Source organism: Haliaeetus leucocephalus, unplaced genomic scaffold (assembly GCF_000737465.1).
Source record: "Haliaeetus leucocephalus isolate CR32 unplaced genomic scaffold, Haliaeetus_leucocephalus-4.0 Scaffold151, whole genome shotgun sequence".
Taxonomy (NCBI): domain Eukaryota; kingdom Metazoa; phylum Chordata; class Aves; order Accipitriformes; family Accipitridae; genus Haliaeetus; species Haliaeetus leucocephalus.
This window is the reverse complement of record NW_010972587.1, coordinates 13,891,739-13,912,347: the sequence shown is the minus strand read 5'-3', so window position 1 is coordinate 13,912,347 and position 20,609 is coordinate 13,891,739. Positions and strand designations below refer to the sequence as shown.

Genomic DNA, 20,609 nt, shown 5'->3' with positions numbered 1-20,609 from the left:
CTACGGTGGCCCAGAAGGAAGGGGCGGGGCGGGAGGCGCGCGCCGTTCCCGCCTTTCGGGCCGTTCCCTGCGGTCTCGCTCGGTTCTGAGGCGACAGCCCCGGGGAGCGGCGGCCGGCGGGGGGGGGCACCCCCGCGGGGGGTTTTCCTTTTGCCGGGGGGGGCCCGGCTGAGGGTCTGGACCGAGTGTGGGTGTCTGAGGGGGCCCGTAGTGCCGAACCTGGAGGTCCGGCTGGTCAGCGTGTGCCGCCCGCTTGGGGAGAGGGGGTCTGTCGGGGAGGGACACCGGCCCCACAGCACCGCCTGGAAACCGGCGGGGAGAAGCTGGCGCCAGCCACGGGTTAAGGAATCGATCGTGCTCCCCGCCGTAGGTTGGTTTTGAGGGGCGCCGGGTCCGGGACCTGCCGCGTTTTAAATGGTGAGCTTGGAGGAAGGGTTGTGTTTTCAGTACTGAGGAAAGAGACCCAGCACAGCCGGGCCAGTCCTTGTCCAGTCCTTGTTCTTCACATCCTGGGGGGACAGATCATAATAAAGAACAGCAATAAACACAGCCCAGACTGAGAAGCAAGCCCCTGAGCTGTAGCTGTCAGCTCAAGGCCGTTTTTAATTACAGACTTTGTGTTAACAACATACCTACTTGTAACACACCCCGTTACACCCTTTGGGCTTACTTCCAGTAACGTCAAGGCACACAGAATTGTTGCATCCCTGTCCTGGCTTGGAATAGAGCTGTTCTTTGGGTCATGCTGAATTTCATAGAAAAAAGGGGTTTTTTTAAATTCTCATCTGGTGAAACAAAAGCTAGCACTTCCTCAAAGGTAGTATGTATTTTCACCACCTCTGCTTTCTAAACCTAAGTAGAAAATTATTTAGTAAAAGAATGTGTTTAAAGGGATATTTGATGTGAAAACTGTAGCAAAACTTAAGTGTTTCGGTAGAGACCTGGTTTCAAATGAGTCTTTACCTTATGTAGCCTCAGAATCAGTAGGTCTGAAATGCCCCCTTCACTGTCCTTTGCAGATGGAGTTTGGATTCTCCAGGTTCATTTCATTTCTAGTCTGTATAAGTGACCTCAGAATCAGGAAAGAAACTCACGTCACTCTTATACAAAATGCCATTATTTCCTGACAGCAATGAGGATCATGTCTTTATTGCATCTATTCATCCTCATTAACCAATCATTAGTCATGTTTCATGTCATTTATCACCTGTCTTCTCAGATACCTGAGACTTAAGGGATCTACAGCATTCCTACAAGTCTTCTATCCCTCACTCCACTTTATTGTCTTAAACTGCTTTTAAATCAATCATGATGTGTCACTTCTAAGGCCAATACTCTGTTCTGTCTTCAGTACATAGAATCAAAAGCTTTTTCTTTCCCTTAGCAACATCCTCTGGCTTTTTTCTTTATCTCCTCACTGTGGAGTGTAACTGTGTTTACAGACAGGAAGGCGAGTACCTGCCTTCCAAGCCCTCAAGCCTTGAAGCTGAGCAATTCGAAATTTTCAGGTTTTTAAGTAAACACGACCAGCATTTTTTTGCTTCGTTCTGTGACACCCCCTCAATTAAATCAGTTTTTCCTGCTGCTAGGACCTTTATTGGTGTTTTTTTATGCCAGTGACTGTGCCATGTTTCTTGGTATTTATAAGAAACCACTGGGACATCTTGGTTGTATCACCTTTGGGGAAAGGACTGCAGCAAGAAGCCCAATTCTTAAAGCAGTTCTTCGTCTTAGTCTTAGCCCAATTCTTAGAGCGGTGCTGCTGCTGAAAAGGAGGAAGGCCACCTGCACAAGGCAGGGCTTTCCAAGCAACTGTGGAAGGCTGTGAAAGAGACTCCCCGAGGAAGTTCCCTCACACCGGAGACAGACAGATCTGGTTTGGAGGGAAACTGCCTTGGAGGTGGAAGGGAAATCCTCTTCACGGAGCTTTCCAAATGAGGAGAATTGGCCCATCTCTGGCCCATCTCAGCCAAATATACAGCCTGTGACTAATGATTTTGTACAGCCCTCCACCAGGTATTAACAATTTCCATCTTCCAAGTGCAGGATGCACTCATTTCATCAAGCTTATTGCTACATGCACGTTCAGATTTTAAAACAGATTAAAAATTCCAATCAATTTCCTACCACTGAGAAGAAAAAAAAAAATGGCGGTTGCCTCACAACTGACATAATGATGCAAACGTAGAGAAATGCAGTCTGGGCAGGACAGCAGAGGCGTCAAGAAGTGGAGGCTGAGGATGCAGCAGAGGAGTACGGGCGTGGGATGAGAAGGGATGGGGCACATCCCCAGCGCTGGAGACCTCACGGCTATAAATGACCCACCGGCAGTTAAAGATTCGCAGAGCTGGTGCTGAACAAAAACAGTTTTCATGGGTGACAAAGAACTAAAACCAAGTACCTAACATACATAAAACACCATATAGATTGGATTTAGATGTAACATGGAACTGCAAACCCGCGAAGAAAGAGCAAGACGTAAAAGTGTGTTAAACATGAAAATTACCCCAAATTGATCCTAGAGTGAGGGAGAAGAAAACATCATATTCTTCCTGGCCTGTGACTCCAGATGTGATGACTTGCCCTAGCAGCTCCTCACACACACACACAAGCCCAAAACCACTGACCTTCAGACCCAGGGGAGCAGCAGAAGTGTGAGCATTACACAGGTGAAGAAGGGTAAAAATAGTAACAGTTTATATAATAATTTTAACTGTATTACTATTATTATAATTTAAACTTTTTCTACATAGAAGTATTCTTTCTTTTCCCATAATAATTAGAGCTGGATTAATAGTGACCCTTGGATTAGGCTAAGATTTCAATTCTACTAATAAATTTTTGGCTTTAAACTTACATTGATTTCCTCTTTGCCCATAAAAAAGGTTTTCAGTGTAGCAGCAGTGTCACGAGGTTCTGAAGGATGAGCCGCAGAGTTCCTGGGGGATAAGCCCAGTCAGGATGCTGGGGAAAAAACAGCCTACATTTCTTCACGGTTATAATTGTTTTTTAAACCAGTTTTGAAATAGTTGGTATTATTCCACTTGGTACTGGAATCATAAGAACGTAACAGTGCTAATTAATACACTACATGTTGTACGATAATAAAATGTATACAGTAATTTTATAGGATAAACGGAATCTTGATGTTTACCTCTAGCTCTGCCATGTTCTAGCTATATGGCGCCGGTATCCACAAAGCAAGGTGCAAAGCGTGAAGCACAGACCTCATTCTGCTCCCGCGTTGCAGAGCAGCCGTGAGAGCCGTCAGGCACTTGCAGTTCTCCCACGTGGAGAACCCACCGCAGAGGCTCCTATGCCGACCCCCCCAGGCCTCAGCGAGGAGAACACACGACTTCCAAGGATCCAGGAGCTTTGCCTAGGACATTGTTATTTTTTGGTGGCTGCCGAAATGTTCAGTTCTGCGTGTCTGGCCAGGAGCGAAACCAGCCCTGAAGGTGAACTGGGGCTGTTTACAGAGGTTCACCCTCCACACAGCTGTCCTGAGAACTGCCCAGATAGACTATAGAGCCGGATCCGTCACCTTGTGATGATTTCTTATGTAGTGTATTCTGGTTTTCCACTGTGTGACACGGAGATTTTTTTGGTGTAATTTGCTTCAACACATACTTTTTTTTCTTTGCACGTTAAGTGGAATCCTAAATCATGCTGACATGGGAGATAAATGAGAATAATTCTAATTAACTTTGGGGTTTCACAGTGGAAAATTAAATTGCAGTGGTAAATATTTGACTTCAGCACTTGCCTCTGGACCCTTTCACCCACTCTATTTTAAAGATTAACCTATGCTTCATATTTTCACTTCTCTCATTTGATGATGTACTCAGTATCTTTAACTCAAATAAAATCTTTGGCAAACATAAATGGAACTCTTTGCTGGCTTAATTAGTTCAGCATATTAGCCTGTAATTCCAACAATTAATTCTAGTTCCATCATTATTCTTTTTAAAAATCTTTCTTCTTGGATTTCACTGAAAATGGATTTGGAAACAAATGACTATCCCCTTTACATTGTGTCTCAACTGAATAATAACCTAAATTCCCTGCCTCTTTCATTCAAGGATCTGAAAATATTTTCCAAATGTTGATGCAGAAAACTTCAAATCCCTCACTGATGAGGGGGTTACTGTGATCTTCAGATAAAGAAACTGAGGCATAGTGAGGCTAATTACTAGGACTATTTTGTTAGATTGATGTCATCCAAAAACTGGATAAATACTTAGGCCAACAAAAAATGAGTGTGAATTGGAGCTGTAGTGGAATTTAAAAACCAATCACATACAATTGAATAAATCTGTGTGAAATTACCAATTTCCACATCATAAAATTAATTTAACCAGAAATAATTTCAGGTTGCTATATATTTGTAGGCATGAGACAAATCCAGTGAATGCCTTGAATATACAACTCTCTATCAAGGCAGCAAAATAACTTAAAACTATATTGAAACAGTATTTGAAAAATGAAGTATTCTAAAACCTATTCAGACCTGCCAACGTTAAGCTCCCTGTTCAATTTCAGTTTGAGCCCTAGCACATTCTTGATGATACAAGTTATTAATTACAGGACCAGAAGCTGATTTTGTTCTCAGGACACTTACTTCATTCCGTTCACAGAACAGACAATACCAAAGGAATTTAAAAAACCAACCAAACAAATGACCCTTTTTTACTGCTCTTTAGCCCGTGCAGGATCCTTCTTGTCCCTCACCCAGGGGATGCACTGAAGATAAAATGTCATTCATTTCAAAATCCTTTCAATTTGTCCTCCCAGTGCACACTCGCTCTCTTTCCTTGCCCCATCCCACAACTTACCAGATAGGGAAACACTACCTATTCCTTTCACAGATGTGGAATGGGGAAATATTTCAGCTAAAATTTGAAAAGAATTGGTAAACATGCCAGCAGTTCAAAGCTGTCGAGGCCGTAAGTAGCCCTTCCACAGTGTTGTGCGGGGCAGATCTCAGAGCAGACCTTCACATAGCAGGAGGGCCCTCCCCTTACACTTCAGACTGTGAAATCAAACAAAGTGCTTTTCCCCTCTTCCTTTTTTATTTTGGAGATGGTGACACAGTCAAGTATTCTATACAAATTTAATTGAGCGTGGTGCTGACACATTTATTCTAGTCTCACATATTGAAAGCTTTAGTCTGCATGCATTGCTAAGGAAAAACCCACCCAAACTACTACAATAGATAAAACAAGAAGCAATTTACTTCGCAATTAGCTTTATACTTCTTTTCTGTGCAATTAGAGACGTTTAGATATGAGCTTCCTTCCTTACAAGCAGATTTTAACTAAGGAGTTTAATTATATGCTAAAAGAATAATGTTTTCTCCAGTGTTTTCTTCTAAAACCTGCATTGAATACTTAATCCTGTGTTTATGAGTGTAAAATCTGCTGCTATGGATACAGTGAGGTCAACATTTCAACGTTATTTTCTTACTGTGCTGTGTTAAAGGAGATGGTAGGATATTTTTGTTTCAACAAAAATATCTTAGAAAGTGCAACATATTTTAAATGCATATGTAAAGGATTTTATTTAATATTTCTCTTTCAAGTACAGGAGTTATAACAAGGTCCAGACTGGCAGCACTGAAGAAACACCTCGTCTGTAATAGAACTTTACTTCCATTTTCACCTGATGCTATAGAGTGTTTTACAAATATTAATTAAGCTGCACAAAAGTCCTATGATAATCCTCAAGGTGACCCCAAAAAGAAAAGGGCTTATACTTTTTACAAAGCACAAGGAAAGACTGGATAGCTTTTCCAAAAAAAGCTGCAATTTTCTACTTGTTCCTTGTAAAAGAAAAATGAGTAATGTCAATTTTTATGTTTCCCACTTTTTGAAGAATTGCAGAACAATAAATTCTTTTAATTGAAAGAATAATGCTAAGGAATATCTCCTCCAAACTTGCTGTTAGGCCGTTGAGTTAAATAACCATTCTAACTCAGTTTTAAAATTATCTTGCAAAAATATCTTCCCTATCAATTACTCAGTTTTTACTTTCTTTTTATCATTGTATCGTAATCCTTCTAATTTTCCTGCTAATCTACAGCATTCCAGAAAAGGCTACACAAAAATAAAAAATAGCACAACTTTTAAAAAGCCACACAAATACATCCAGTCTTCTTTCCTTTATAGGAATAAAGAAAAATAGCAGAAAACCTCACCCTATTTCTTCCTGTTACTGATCACATTTGAGATGCTCATTATGCTGAATCTTTTACCTCCCTCTCTCTCTCCCCGTCCATAAAAGAAACTTTGCTCAACCAGGTAACATTTCTCTGAAAAGCGCAAGCCAAGGTAAAGCTGCAATTTCCAAATAGCTCAAAATATTTTATCGTTTTACCACCAGGCTACAGCACAGGGAGAGCCTGACTCTAGTGAAAGGGGCTGGCGTTTCACCCCAATGGTTTATTTTTCTCAGAAACTGAACCCAAGAATGGTAACTATTAGTCCTGAATTTTCATGGCTACACAGAAGCATAGCTAGGGATAGGCCAAGTCTCAGAGGGCTCCCGCCCAAACGTCCTGGATTTTTTTTTGCTGTTTGTTGCAAACAAATTACTGTAACTGGCGAGGAAGTGCCTGGCCTTGTGATGTGAGCAAAAGCCAAGGGCCGTGAGCACGAGCACTCTCTCGTGCGGCCTTGTGAACTCACGCACTTTTTCGTGTCAAATTCCCCATCCCTAACACTGGACAAGCATATTGCCTCAGGTGGCTGTTGTTAGGACTCGTCAGGTTTCTTCAGCACTTTAATATTTACAGCATTAACAACGTAAATAGAGGTTTTGTTAGCATTTTAGAATGATGTCCAAAAATGTTCTATATAGAACAATTTTATTTTTTAAAATGGCTTCCTGCCACACCCCCAGAAAAATGCTTTGAAACTGTGGAGACATCTGAATGATCGTTTTCACCCTCAACAAACCGTGATGTGTTTTTCTTTAACAAAAGATAGAAAAGTCTGATATGCTAGTTTCCAAATAAAAGTGTAAAAGAACAAACTCAGTGATGATTTTAGGCCAAAAAAATTTCTCAACCTCAGAAATAAGACCAACTTTTGATAACTGCAAAAGCAATTAAAAAATTGCTGATGAGAATAAAACTTCAGGGAAAAAACAGTATCTATTAGTGGATGCTAGAAGGTTACAAGCTTATTCAGCTTTTCTAAACAATAAGAAATTATTGAAAAGCTAGAAAGTCCCCAACAAACTCACTTAATTATAGTTGATTGAATAAATCAAAATTTTAATCCTCTTATTAAGAAACTACTTTTAATACATTTAATTCCTAAAAGTGTATTTTCATTTTAAAAACTATTAATTTTTTAATAATTAGAAATAAGCTAAAAATGAAAATTATAAAACACATTAGGAGCCAAATCCTGGTGTGATTAATGAGGTTGTTTGATTAACACCAGAACTTAAGTCTAAATCTATAGCACTCAGCAACTGATTAAGTTATTGCAAAAATAGAATTTAGTGAAACAGAGAAATGATCCAATTGAAGAGACTTTCTTCAGTTATTATACATCCATTGGCAGGATCAAACATATCTTCCAAACTTGCTATTGATTGCAAAGTAATATCAAACGGGATCTGAAAAAAAAACAGGGGGAAAAAAAACCCAAATAACTAACTTTATTAAGCTTATGGGTACCAAAAAGTACATATATACAAATAGCTCCATATTAAAGCCAGATTCCTGACCTACAACCAATGAAAAATTTAGAAATACTCATTGCTTCAATATAAATTTGTAGTTAATGACATCTCTTGCAGGAAACTAGTAAAACAGGATAAAGGGGAGGAGATTTCTGTGAACAGTCTTGCTCACAGAGTTTACCCTGATCATCTGTAGGTAAAATGAAGATATCAGAGAAGAGCAGCAGGAACGATTAGTTACTTGGAAAGCTTTTCCTAAGATGAGAATTTGAAAGAATTGAACTAACTAAAAGGTGAAACTGAGGGCAATGATGAACTGGTCTGTATGTCCATTGGACATGGAAAAGAACTATTTAGCTGATTTAGAGATTAAGAAAAACTAACTAAGGGAAGAGAAGCTTGGAACAGGCTATCTAGGGAGGTTAATTTTTAATGCAATTATTTTTAATGCAATTTACTTTTAACGTTTAAGATTGGAACTCCCAAAGACTATGCTTTATTATGTCCCTCAAGAACATAGCTATTCGTTGAAGAGCTTTAAAAACAAGGCAGCTGATCAATTTTTATTCTTAAAACATGAACAGTCAAATAATTTTAAATGAATAATTCAATAAAAAATGCACTTTTTCCACTTAGAAATATAATTCAGGGCTGAATCAAAAGCACTGTAAGACACATGAACAGAAAAAAAGAGAATCAAAGGAGGGAAGCTGGAAACATGATAGGAGTTAAAAGTGTGACAGCTCAGAGAATAAGAAAACAAGTACCACAAATAAGAACTGACTTTGTCCAATTAATTTACAAGAAGATGAGCAACAAAAAAGCGTGTGGTGGGGAAAAATTATGTAACACTACACATAAGCAATGTATCTGCTGCTTTCTCCTGCATGCTTGAAAACAAAGGGAATGTACTACCCTATGGTATACGTACTCCCACTCGGAGCTTTCCACCTCTAGACAAGGAGACTGGGTAATGCACACGTACAACTTATTTGAAAGTTTGGAAATACTACTTAGAAATATGCAATACGTAATGAAGTGCTGGACACTACAAGTTCTGTTGGCTTCAGAGAAGAATGAAGATACTCAGCGTCTTGAAGGATTAAGCTTCACTTGCTCAGCCAAATCTGCCATATCTAATAGGATCTTAGTTTGAAGTCTCTACCTGAAAATTTGTGATGAAAAGCCCATTGTTCCACCTGTTGAAACATTTTAGCTTGTTATGGCATTTAGCCAGAACAAAACAGAGCAGTTAACATCATATTCTTACTGGAAGGACACCCCAAATCTGCTCCCTCACTTTCATCATAGACCCACAAAAAGAAGCAGGCAAAGTGAAGAGGAATTCATGAGAATATAAAACAGGTCCAGGAGGTCCATGTGATTCTGTGAAAGCTCGGCTGTACCTTTCCCTAGGTATCTGTCAAGTCTCTCTACCATGGAAGATATTTCAGTGGAACTGTGAAAAGTAGGGATTTGCAGAATGAACGTGTATGTATTCTGATGCATTGATAAAGCCAGATTGGGTGATACGCAGGTCTGGGAGTTGTATGAGAGAGACCTTCAGGACGGATAACAAGGGGTGGCAAGAATGGTGCAAGATGTGTAAAAGGGAAGTATGTACTGCTGGGTACCAGACTGCAGGATGCACGGGACAGCGTTACAGATAACCTCTTCTAGAACAGGCCACTAGCCAAACTGTTCCCAGATAAAACTCGGGATTCTGTTCTGGTAGGAAGAGCTACCTGACTGGAAAAGAAGAGTACAGTGGATGCCATTATCCATTATTTCATTGTGAACAATTACAGGCAAGATATTTGAGGATTAAGGCGGGGGGGAGTTATACGTTACGGTGGATTCCAAAATCTTCCTTGGAGTTCCTTGAGCCCTGGCAGCTGTGGTCCTTTCCAGATCCCCCTAGGGTGGCCGAGAACCCTGAAGAGTACTGCTGCCTGCTATGGGCCGGTTCCCATTGACTCCTCTGGGATACTGGCTACAACTGGGTAACAAGTTGAACGCAACAGCATGGACAAAAAAATGGCATGCTATCGCTCAGGACATGTCATGGGCAAGGCAGAGAAAGCTAAACAAAAATAGAAGGAAAGCCTGAATAACTGTAAAAACACAGGGATGGAAGGAAATTGCATTTGGCGATTGCACCGTGGAAATTCACTGGAGTCTGTGTAAACAATGACCAGAGAATGGCAGATAACCGAGATGAACCCACTGTGAGTGAGATTCATTTTTAAAACATTTTTGTATGTATAAAAAGGTGATTCTAATGAACAGTGAAGATATTCACAGTTTGTAATCATGCACATTTGTGTTTTATTTGTAAAGATGAAAAAATAAAACCCAAACAGAAAGCCCAACGATGTATGAGGAAAAAAATGGGAAGATACCTAGTGGTATAATCCATGTTTCAGTTTAACCGAACAATTGTTTTCTTTTAGAAAACAGATTTTTACTATTAATGAGAACAGCATACCTCAGTTAATGGCAAGGACAGAGCTGGAACAACAGACAGCAGTGCTTTGACTTCAGATAAACACCTTTTAGCCATTTCCTAATGGTATAAAACAAGAAAAAACCAATGCTGTACTATCAATCCCCTCTGATAAGCTAATAGATGGCTTAGCTTTAACAAAATTTTTCAGAACAATCAAGTTTGAGGTTATTCTAATTGAATTCACAGCAAAATAAACCTCAGCTGATGAATATAAATTTTCCGCAGCACAAATAGTTGTGTTTGCTGTACAAACACAAGAGCCCAAACCTTGCAGTTTCTACTGAGGCAAAATTGCCCCTGGCTCAGGTATTAAATCCAGTGAGTGAGCACACTTTTGCTACATGTTTACTGAAGACATTATAAACAAACACTCTTGACAAGATGATATTTATACATGTATAATGCATAGCACGTTAATCTTGTTAGTATTCTAAACATTGTTTTTCCAATTACTGACATATATTAATGAAAGTTTGAGCAAAACCCTTCAGGTAATCAGAACCACCCACTAAAGGACAGCTCTGTCTACCCTCCTGAAAACACTGATTGGCCAAAACATCATTTGTTCTCCAAGCTGGTCAAAATACAGCCTCGTAATAATGGCACAGTGCACAATTGTCACTATTTCACAGCATCCATCAGACAAAATGACAGGCTCTACATCATTAATCATTTCATATAATAGATATAAAGAGAATCCTGTCACATGATAAATGTCTCCCACTATGAAAATAAACGTCTATTTTGCCTTGGCATTTATCAAGCAGCAGTTATGCTGTGGCAACATTCTATTCCAATGACATTATCTCAAACAGACCACATGGAAAATTCTGAAATTACCTCTTTTGTGTGCGTATGTGGGGGGATTTATTTGGTTGCGGACCATATTCAGCCTTACTAATAGAAAGACAAGAGGAAGGTGGCGTAGAGAAAATGAAAATAAATTCACTGCCAGTTTTAGTCCTCTCTCAATAACGTTATTAGAAGGTTCTTGTTTCAGAAACCATCACTGCCCATTTTGCATTGAAGATGTGTAACTGATTTTTAAAAAGCACTTTTGGGTTGATCACCATGCTAATTTAGCACTCTACCAAGCATTTTCAGATGTAGATTACTATAAATTAGGCATCAATTTTCAGATCTATGTACCTGAAGGTGTAGCCTTTATTTTTCAAGTGGAAGGCTGAAGATGCCTGATATTTTTGTAAAGTGACAAGCAATATATAAGGCAAAGAAAAAGTTAAATATTAAATGAAAAGGGAAAATATTTCAACATTTCTTGAAAGGGGTGAGGGAAGTTTAATTTTTTATGTCTGCCTTCCAAGTTACGTCATTTATTTACCCAAAACAGACATCTTAAATCGTCAGACATATTTAAGAGCAGAACTGTTCTCACTTACTTCTGTTTTTTCATCAAGATGCACTTTTGCAACATTAATTTTGGTTTTTATTGAAGGAATTTTTTTCACAGTTTCACTTTCTTCAAGAAAACTTGTAGGTTCTGAAGCTGAAGACAAGCTTTTGGAACTTTGCATCAACATTTCAACTTGCTGCTTCAGATTAGATAATTTCTTCTGTAAAGAAATAACTCTGCAAGAAGACAAGATTTTTTTCATTATTGCTCTTATAAAACAACAATTTTTGTTGTTCCCAGGACATAATTAAACTGACCTAGCTTTTATTACATATTGATTAAGTTCTACCTTTTCTTTTTCAAGCCTGATCTCATAATTTTACAAAAGATGTTTTCCATTAAAGAAAGTGAAAATATGGAATGCATTTGCTTCTTGCACTAAAAATGGTAAGAAGTATTTTAAGCATGCCTCTCTAAGAAAAGATTTTCTCATCCAACCAGGACAAGGGTGGCAGGGGCTGCAACTCTTTTTGGCCCGTTATTCCTTCCCCTCCACCTGCTCAGCAGTTCCAAAAATCTTGAGACTAGATGAATGACAAGGAAAAAGTGATGAAAAACACCATAGGATGTAAAATGAAGGGCTGAGTCTGGGGCTACAACTGAGAAAAATTCTTGCATGGTCAGAGTTGTAATATGGGATGGAGACAGCAGCTGATCCAGTGAGAGAATGGGAATAACTGCTGGGACTGCTTCCTAGATTTGCTAGCGTTTTCTTACATTGCTATGCCAGTGTAATATAGTCAGCGTGTGTTACTCAGTTCTTTAAGAATCAAAACTAAAATGCTAATGTACTGAAAAGACATATGTTTGGATGGGTTTAATGCTGTGTACGACATCTTACAGTTTTTATAGTGAAAAATTTCTGAAAAGCAAAAATGAATACTTTTAAAGATTTACAGTTCTTTGATATTTTGTACTTTATTTTCTCTCATCCTAAATGGTTGACTGATCTTTAATATAGCATGAAATAACAGCATAAAGTCAATGATTATTTACCTAGCCAACGGAATCCACAAGTGGCCTGAAAACATAGATATTGAACTGAAAATCTTGATGTTGCTAATCTTGACAGGCTTTGTATTATAAGCATAAAGCAGCAAAACCTGTGAAAGAGATAGAATGGGTAAGCTATAATGCAGTATGCTATAGTAGACCTGAGCTATTTCGGTGATACTAGATTATAACGACTATCAAATACAGTGTACTGATAAAGACTTAAATAACTGACTCTCAAAAAAGGGGGGAGTGTGGCCTCATGAATTTGTACTATACTCAGTTTTTATAGGTTTTAAAGCAATTTCATTATGGATACAATTTACACAGGTTTGAAAATTAATTATACCCTATAGACTCACCATCAAAATCCCAGTGTTGTCCTGATCCTGGTCAATCAATCCCACTTACGCTCATGTCCAAAGTTCCAACTTCAGGTAGGCTGAACAGAGAGCTTTTACTGAATTTCCAAAGGCCCTATGTAATTAGTTATATTTGCTATATATGTTTGCTATATATAATTAGTTAAATTTGGCAGTCATCATACTAGGTTTAAATGCATGAAGTGCAGATAACTCACCCATCTAATAAAGCTGTATCAATGTAAAAGCACAAGAAAATGAAGTAGAATATTCTCATCTTTCACTGAAATAATTTGCTATTATGATTGAAAATGTGCTTCCTAGCGGTAGCTGAATATTTTGACTACATGGAGAATGTCAAGAATATGGTATTCACATATTAGTTGTTTTCAAGAGTTGTCTCTGGATCTCAAATGATCTGTAAAGTCATGCTAAAGTAACCTGCAAAACTATATTCAAAAGTACATTATTTGCACTAACTTCACAGGGTTTCTATCAGCTCACTAAGAGAGATGAAAAGGGTCTAGTGGAAATTTTGACACTGATCTGCTATGCCAAAAAGTTTGGAGATCATGGATTGCTATTGCAATAGCAGAACTTTTACCTACAAACCTGCTGTTCCCTTCTTTAAAAATAAAACAAATTCCATGTCCTAGTCTCTTGCTTTCCTGCAACTCTCCAATCTCTGTCATCTTTCATATTTCATCTGATTTCTTAGGGAAATGAAGTTTACAAAATCCCATTTTCCCTGTATACGTGTATCTGCTTTTCCAACAGCCTCCCACCAAACAGTATTGTTTGAATGTATTGGTCAGCTCTGAGCAAACCTAACAGAGCGGAGGTCTTAAAGACATCAAGGACCTGCAACAGGCATGAATACAACATGGCCTGGAAGCTCTATATAGCGAACAAAGTATTTCTTTGGCCTGCCACCAAAAAACTGTCAGGGCATTCTGTTGGTCCTGCATAGCAGGTTTGCAGCACAGTAAATATACAGCTCCCTGCTGTCCAGCTTGCCAATCAGCATATGTATAATTCAATTAAAAAGCTAATCAGTCATAGCACAAATATTAATTGGAAATAAGACCTAATTTGTTCCAATACCTAAGGAACTGCTTTGGTGTAGTTGTACCTTAGTCTCTGTATCGTTTGATGGCTTTGCCAGAGAAGGAATGTACCACTGAATGTTAATTTCCTTATTTGAAGCGTTTGCTGCCCTACTCTCCGTCTGACTGTTTGCTTCTGCAATGACAGACACCGGAGAAGCTGTTCTCACATGTGACATCTTTGATGTAATTCCAGTAATTTCAAGAGACATCTGAAACACAGAAGAAAATTTTGTATTTTTTCTAGTGTAATATGCAAAATCCATTATAATCTAGTGTCTACTAGAATCTGTATGACTTTGACTCCTGCACAAATATATGCTTATTTAGATAAATGGGTAGTTTTAAAAGGTGTCCATTTTACCAAGTTAAGGCTTTTCAAAGTTCACGTGATGAGACATTTCTGAAGGTAACACAAAGGACCTCTGGGCTGACTTAGAGACACCTACAGTGACAATAATTGTTACCTTTGACTTCTCTTCCTTATGGCATTACTTTTTTTCTTAAAAGATATTATTTGACTTGCTGACCTTACCAAATTTAGTGCTGAAAAAGTAATTTGTCAGCTACACATATTGATAATTAGAATAGTAAACTGAATGTCAGACTAATGCTTTATTTATGTTTACCTATTTGTTTTTTTTATTTGTTTTTTTCATTAGCTGTGTAACTAACAAAGGGTGATACATACTGAAAATTCAGTCACTTAATTTGTGAGGATTTGTCATATGTCATATTTACTAAAATATATACGGAACATTAGCAGGCTATTCATCAAATAGTTACTGTTTGGCTGTCATTTACCAGAGAAGTAATGGAGGAATACTGTGAAGGAACATTCATTCATGAATAAAAGCTTTTTCTAAAGTTGTAAAATATTTGATTTAAAGGCTGAACAGCACCATACCATTTCTTCTGCTTTTCAGAGTGTTACGCAGATCTGCAAAGAACAGAGGAGGCCAAACAGTGACATTTGGGGGGAATGCTGAAGCTATTTGAAAAGGTTGTTAGTGTCTCCAAAATGTGGACACTGAAAACAGCTGCCTGGGGAGTTAGTTCTTTTTTAATTTTGAATGTTTGTTGCTGAAAAAAAACTGGAGAATTTTACAGCTCATGACGGATACAGGGCAATAAATGCAGGTGAGCAGAAGATTTTTTCACAGTGACATAATCTTACTTCGTAGAGCCAGTTCCCATCCCATATCAAAAGGTAGTAGAACTGAAGATAAAGATGAAGTCATGCATTTCAGCATATGGGTATGCCTTCAGTATGGCGTGGGACAGTTAACTGGGGATGATCCCTGCCACAGAGTCGGTGACAACAGTGGCCGTAACCCACGGTACGCCGCGAGGTATGCGTGCGTCACTCGCCTACTACAAGGATCATTTACATTCAGGCTCTGTAGTTTGGCAATGAATCACCCACTATCCTGCTAGCATGGAGCGTGAACAAAATTACGAGAAAACACGTATATGGAGGTGGGAACAACGTAATTTATGCCATGCCCCTGAACTAGAGCTCTTAAAAGTCCATTTTACAACACGTATTTCTTTCTAAAACATATGGTATGTTTTCTTTTTCACTGAACTGCATCTTTTGTTATTTACATAATATTGAATCTTTTTGAGGAAGTATATTACAACTGCTTTTGTCAAACTGGAGGGTTGCTGAATTACGTAGATAAATATTTATCTATTCAACTTTCTCAAAAGCCTGAAAACAAAAACTGTCTTAGTTAAGTGTTTCCAGTCCTACATACTATCATGGAGTGGAGTAAAAAACAAGCATGCAAAATGTAAAAGGGCACACAGTTTTAATTACAGCCTTCTTAATGTAATTTGGATTCTTTGTTCAGCAGAGCTGAAAAAAACTTCAAGAGTCAAAAATAGAATTGCAAAGACACCTGTAAGCAAAACAACCTTGTACATAAAAATCATTCTTTCAAAAATTTTACCTATTTGTACTGTTAAAAAATCCCAGTATCAAATTACAGTAACATTTTTAAAAGAACTTACACAGCATTCTGAATAGTTAAAGCTTCCAAAAATGTTGTGATAAAAAGCAATGAAGCTTAGAATTAAAAAAAAGTAAGAGCTTTATGCTTGTTAGCTGTCTACAACAGTGAAGCTAACACATGATTATGCAGCTTGCACCTGTCACGAACATGACAGTAAGCTCTGAAGCTTATTATTCTAGGACAGTGTAATACTAATTATGTCAAAAAAAGAGCAGACAGAGTAAAATAATTTTTGATATATGATGGCTGTTATAAATGTCACATACCATATATTTACAATTTATTCAGTGGCACAGTCAGCTCTTTGTTGGGAAATGAGTAATGATATGCTGTCCAACACTGCAGAAAGTTCACCAACTCTAGAAAAGCTACTTTCACAAAAGTATTTTAATTCATTTTTATAAGATAACAAGTTCCCACTCCTCCAGGCTCCCCCGTCTCCATCCAATACTGAACATAATAAGTAAAAAATAAACCAGAGAGTAACCCTGTCATTTTAATTTTTTAGTGTTAGGATAATTATTAATGTGAGAAGTGGGATGGAGAAACTTTGAAGACCATTATTTTTACATTGAATCTTCAAAGACTTCTACCATTCAATATTCAATACATATGCCATGGTCAGCGTAGGCTCCAGAATTCCAATTCAAGACTTCTCAGAGTAATATAGTCTGAACTGCCTACATTTGAAAGCTCAAATAGGCTGTTCGCAAGCCAGAGATCTGAAAAGATTGATTTTCTAGCCAGCTGAAAATCAGTAAAAAAATTGGCACGCAAGGCCTTCAACAAATTTTGAGAAAATATTAATTATATTTTTTTTAAATCATGTTTTTATTATAGACCAAATCAACAATATAGAGGCTTTTACATACAAATTACAAAGCAAACACCAGGACATTTCTGGTATGAAACATGGAGATCTACAAGATTAAAAGCCTCACTCCTACCAAATAGCACAGCCAACTTAACTAAAAATAAAATCTTCTTAAATATCATTCTGCTTAATCTTCTAGGGTTTAAATACACTGGGCAAGGAATAGAGATCATTTCTGCAGGAGTGAATAACACAAGGATATTTGTGTTTGTTAACTGTGTCTTTCACTGCTTGCACAGAATTTTGGTTTTGCACGGATCCTCTGCATAATGAATTTCATTCTTCTATAGTGCTCTCAGAAATATCACCATTGGAACTAGCAAGAATCTGAGCGAAATGCAAGTATAATACATATTTTTGAAACATCAGAAAGAAAATAAGTACCTTTGAAGAATCAGCTGGCCTACCAAGTGGCAATTCTACATCATGTAGCTCTTCTGGGAAATTCTCAGGACAACACATTGAATATTCAAGCAAATATTTTTTAAGAAAGGAATGCATTTCTGCTATGCGTAGAACAATCCCTGCGTCAAAAACAGAACTAAGGTGTCCATCTCTTGCAGAAAATGATCCAGGTCCTGAGTTAGGGGAAGCTTTGAAAAGAGAGTTTTATTACCTCATCATTTGCCATTAAAAAGTAAAGTTTCTACAGCTATTCAACATTAATAAATTTTGAAAATATAGTAAAATACGTAAATCGATTCACTATCGAATAAATGCATTTCCAACAATTATACCGATTATCCTTAACTATTACTAGGTTATGCTATTTGTATTGCAATTTTGCACTGGAGATCTGATAATGAAACAAGCTCTGTCTAGACATTATAAAGTAGCACAAAACGGAAGGTGCAGTTTTGAGGTTTAGGTACTTAAGTTTAGATGCATAAGCATCAGTATGTTCACTAGATGTCTAAACACCCTCTAGAATAAATGCATATTTATTCAATATGGTCAAAAGAAGCTCTAAGAGCTGTTAAGACCCTAATTTAGACAGCTACTGGCTCCCTACGCTCCATCACTGGTAATTACAGCTGAGATATACATACACACTTTGACACCTACTTGTAGATACCTTACTGTCCTTATAGTTCTGTGGTGAGGTAGAATACTTCCCTTTCATTTGGTGCTGCAAGCAAAAAACCCCAACCCTCTCCGAAATTGCTATTTTCAGAGTTGCTAGGTTTCTCTCCAGGCAGCACCTCTATGTACAACCTAGTTCTGTCCTCACCTATCAGGTCGTCACTTGTATATGCAGCAGCTGGCCTTCAGAAGTAGATGCATAGTACTGGGGCCCTGAAATCAATGGATTCTTACTCTCTTTGAAAGGTGCTACCTATTACTGTCTTCTGTTTACAGTTAAGTAAACCAAGTATGCACATAACATCTGGGGTTTTAGTCAAAACACATTCAGTAATGCTCAGCCTTCCCTTTAACACTACACTCAGTTCTCGCAAACAGGACCCCAGACTGAACAGATTTATTTCTGATGTGACTTAAGTCTGATGTACCTAGAACTAAAATAAATATAGATTATGAATTTTTAAAAAATGCTTCAGATATAGTAATAGCAATTAAATTTTGAGGGATGCTTTTCCTGGTACCATGAAGGCTTATGAATAATTACAAAAAAAGGTAATAACATCCTCACTTGCAACACTTGTAAACTGACATAAATCTTGATTTCAGTGAAGATCTTTTCACATTTATGCACTTTAAAGAAACTCAAAATGAGACTATGTCAGATGATGGCCTTTGAATCTGACACTGTTGGCCCCCAAGAACAATATCTCACCTATGACAGTTTTCTAGAAGGAAGAAATTATTCATACCAAATAGGAGATTTGTGTCATGAAGTCTTTTTAAATAACTGTGGTAGCGAATTAAGTGAACCCATGTTATTGTCGCTTTCTTCTGGCTGGCCTTGGTGGCAAGACTTTCTGTTCTTTCACTTTGGCTCTGCTCGTCTTGTACGATTTGTTTGTTTTCAGTAGAAGATGCTTTGGGACTTTCAGAGGCAGCATTGTATCCATCTGCAAATCCAATAACAGTTCAACAACACACATTAAGTGAATGGTTGCAATTCAAAAGCTATTTCCGCATTGTATTGGAATTGACTAATCTGTAACTAAAAAAATCTGACTTGTGAACCTGATTGTGTTTTTCATAAGAGGAAAATTCTTTCTATTCTGCTTTAATATTAGTTGAACTACTAAAGAATATATTTCTCAGATCATGGTCAGGAATCTGACTGGTCCTTGCAAGAAGCTAAAAGGGGTAGAGAGCAAGGTGCTCTCGCTCTCTCTCTGAATTTAAATATAAAGCCATTATTTCTATACATTGTTCAATTGCAGATATTTACTAAGTGGAAACAATACTAGGAGTCAACAGTCATAACTACAGCTGTTGAACTTCCCAGTCATATAGACCTGAACTCAGAAGAGTTAGGTACTCTGAAATGTTTATTGTTAGCTTCAATCCAGTCCCTTTTAGATATTAAGCACATTATCAATTAAATGTGTTCTTGACTATGAACTAAAAACATCTTTTTTTTTTTTGGTGCTGCCTAAGAGTTATACTTATGCAAAAAGAGGAAAAAAAATCAGTAGTTATCTTTATATCACTGTTTATATTCAATATTTTTTTCACTGTACATGGCGCTCTCAAAAGCCCACACAAACCTTCTGCTCTGTTTCTCATTCCAAATTGAACAAACATTATGTTACAGTAATTCCCAATAGTAAACTTCCAGAAAATAATTATGTATTCTTCTACAAAATCTGAACGTCTCCATTATTCCTGATATTTCACTGTCAATTGTAAAAAAAGAACTTAGTTTAAATGGCCACATTGTTTATAGATGAAACTTAAACAATGTGTTTCACTAATGGTTTTACAGAAAATATTTAGCATGCTGTGCTGATCATTTCCATTTCAATTTACTTTTATATATTTTGGCCTACTATTGCTTTTCTACAATTTCTATTCTTCTTTATATTGCTTAACAGAACTATCAGGAGAAACACCTGCTGCATTTGCTAAAAGAAGAAATGATCTGTAATTATAAGCAAATGGAGCTAGTACAAAACAATCAGATTGATGGAAAGTCTTAGCATACAACACTTGTTTTCATAAACCAATCAAAACACATATGTTTAAACACTGTACAGTAAGCAGACATTGCTCAGCTTTGCCAGCAACTCTCAGGCAGAGCAATTCAATCTTTGTCAGTCACTTGGGATGATTGAAATTAAGCCACTGAACTGAAATTTTGTCACTAAATTAATGGTTCCCAGCTTAAAAATAAATACAGATCTTTTGCCTTAGTGTTCATATAACATCTGGCAACCATTATCCCAGAATTCCTAGTTTCATTGTTTGGGTTTTTTTTTAAATCAAAAACTTCCATTTCATCAACTCCATTAGCTGTAAAATAAACACAGAAGTTGGAAATAAACCAGGGAAAGGCAAAGTTCTATCAAGCTAATGGAAGCATCTCTAAATGATAATCCATTGGACTGGAAAGACAGTGAAAATTTGTTATTATACTGACTTTGACTTTTAGATACAGTATCCAGGCAGATGACTGCAAGAGATTGGGTTTGTTGGTTTTGGTGTTTGTTTGGGGGCTGGGGGGGGGG

At 37.6% G+C, this 20,609-nt stretch overlaps 1 protein-coding gene across 1 annotated transcript in view; it reads right to left on the bottom strand.

Moving 5' to 3' along the window:
• Positions 1 to 20,609, bottom strand: part of CFAP54 (cilia and flagella associated 54) — a 117,873-nt gene continuing 97,264 nt past the window's right edge. Inside the window, exons 50-54 of the mRNA XM_010561983.1 lie at positions 14,103 to 14,288; positions 12,612 to 12,718; positions 11,602 to 11,791; positions 637 to 745; positions 1 to 509 (exon numbers count right to left, since the gene is read on the bottom strand). Of these exons, the coding sequence (XP_010560285.1) occupies positions 1 to 509; positions 637 to 745; positions 11,602 to 11,791; positions 12,612 to 12,718; positions 14,103 to 14,288 (1,101 nt within the window). The remainder of the gene's footprint in view (positions 510 to 636; positions 746 to 11,601; positions 11,792 to 12,611; positions 12,719 to 14,102; positions 14,289 to 20,609) is intronic.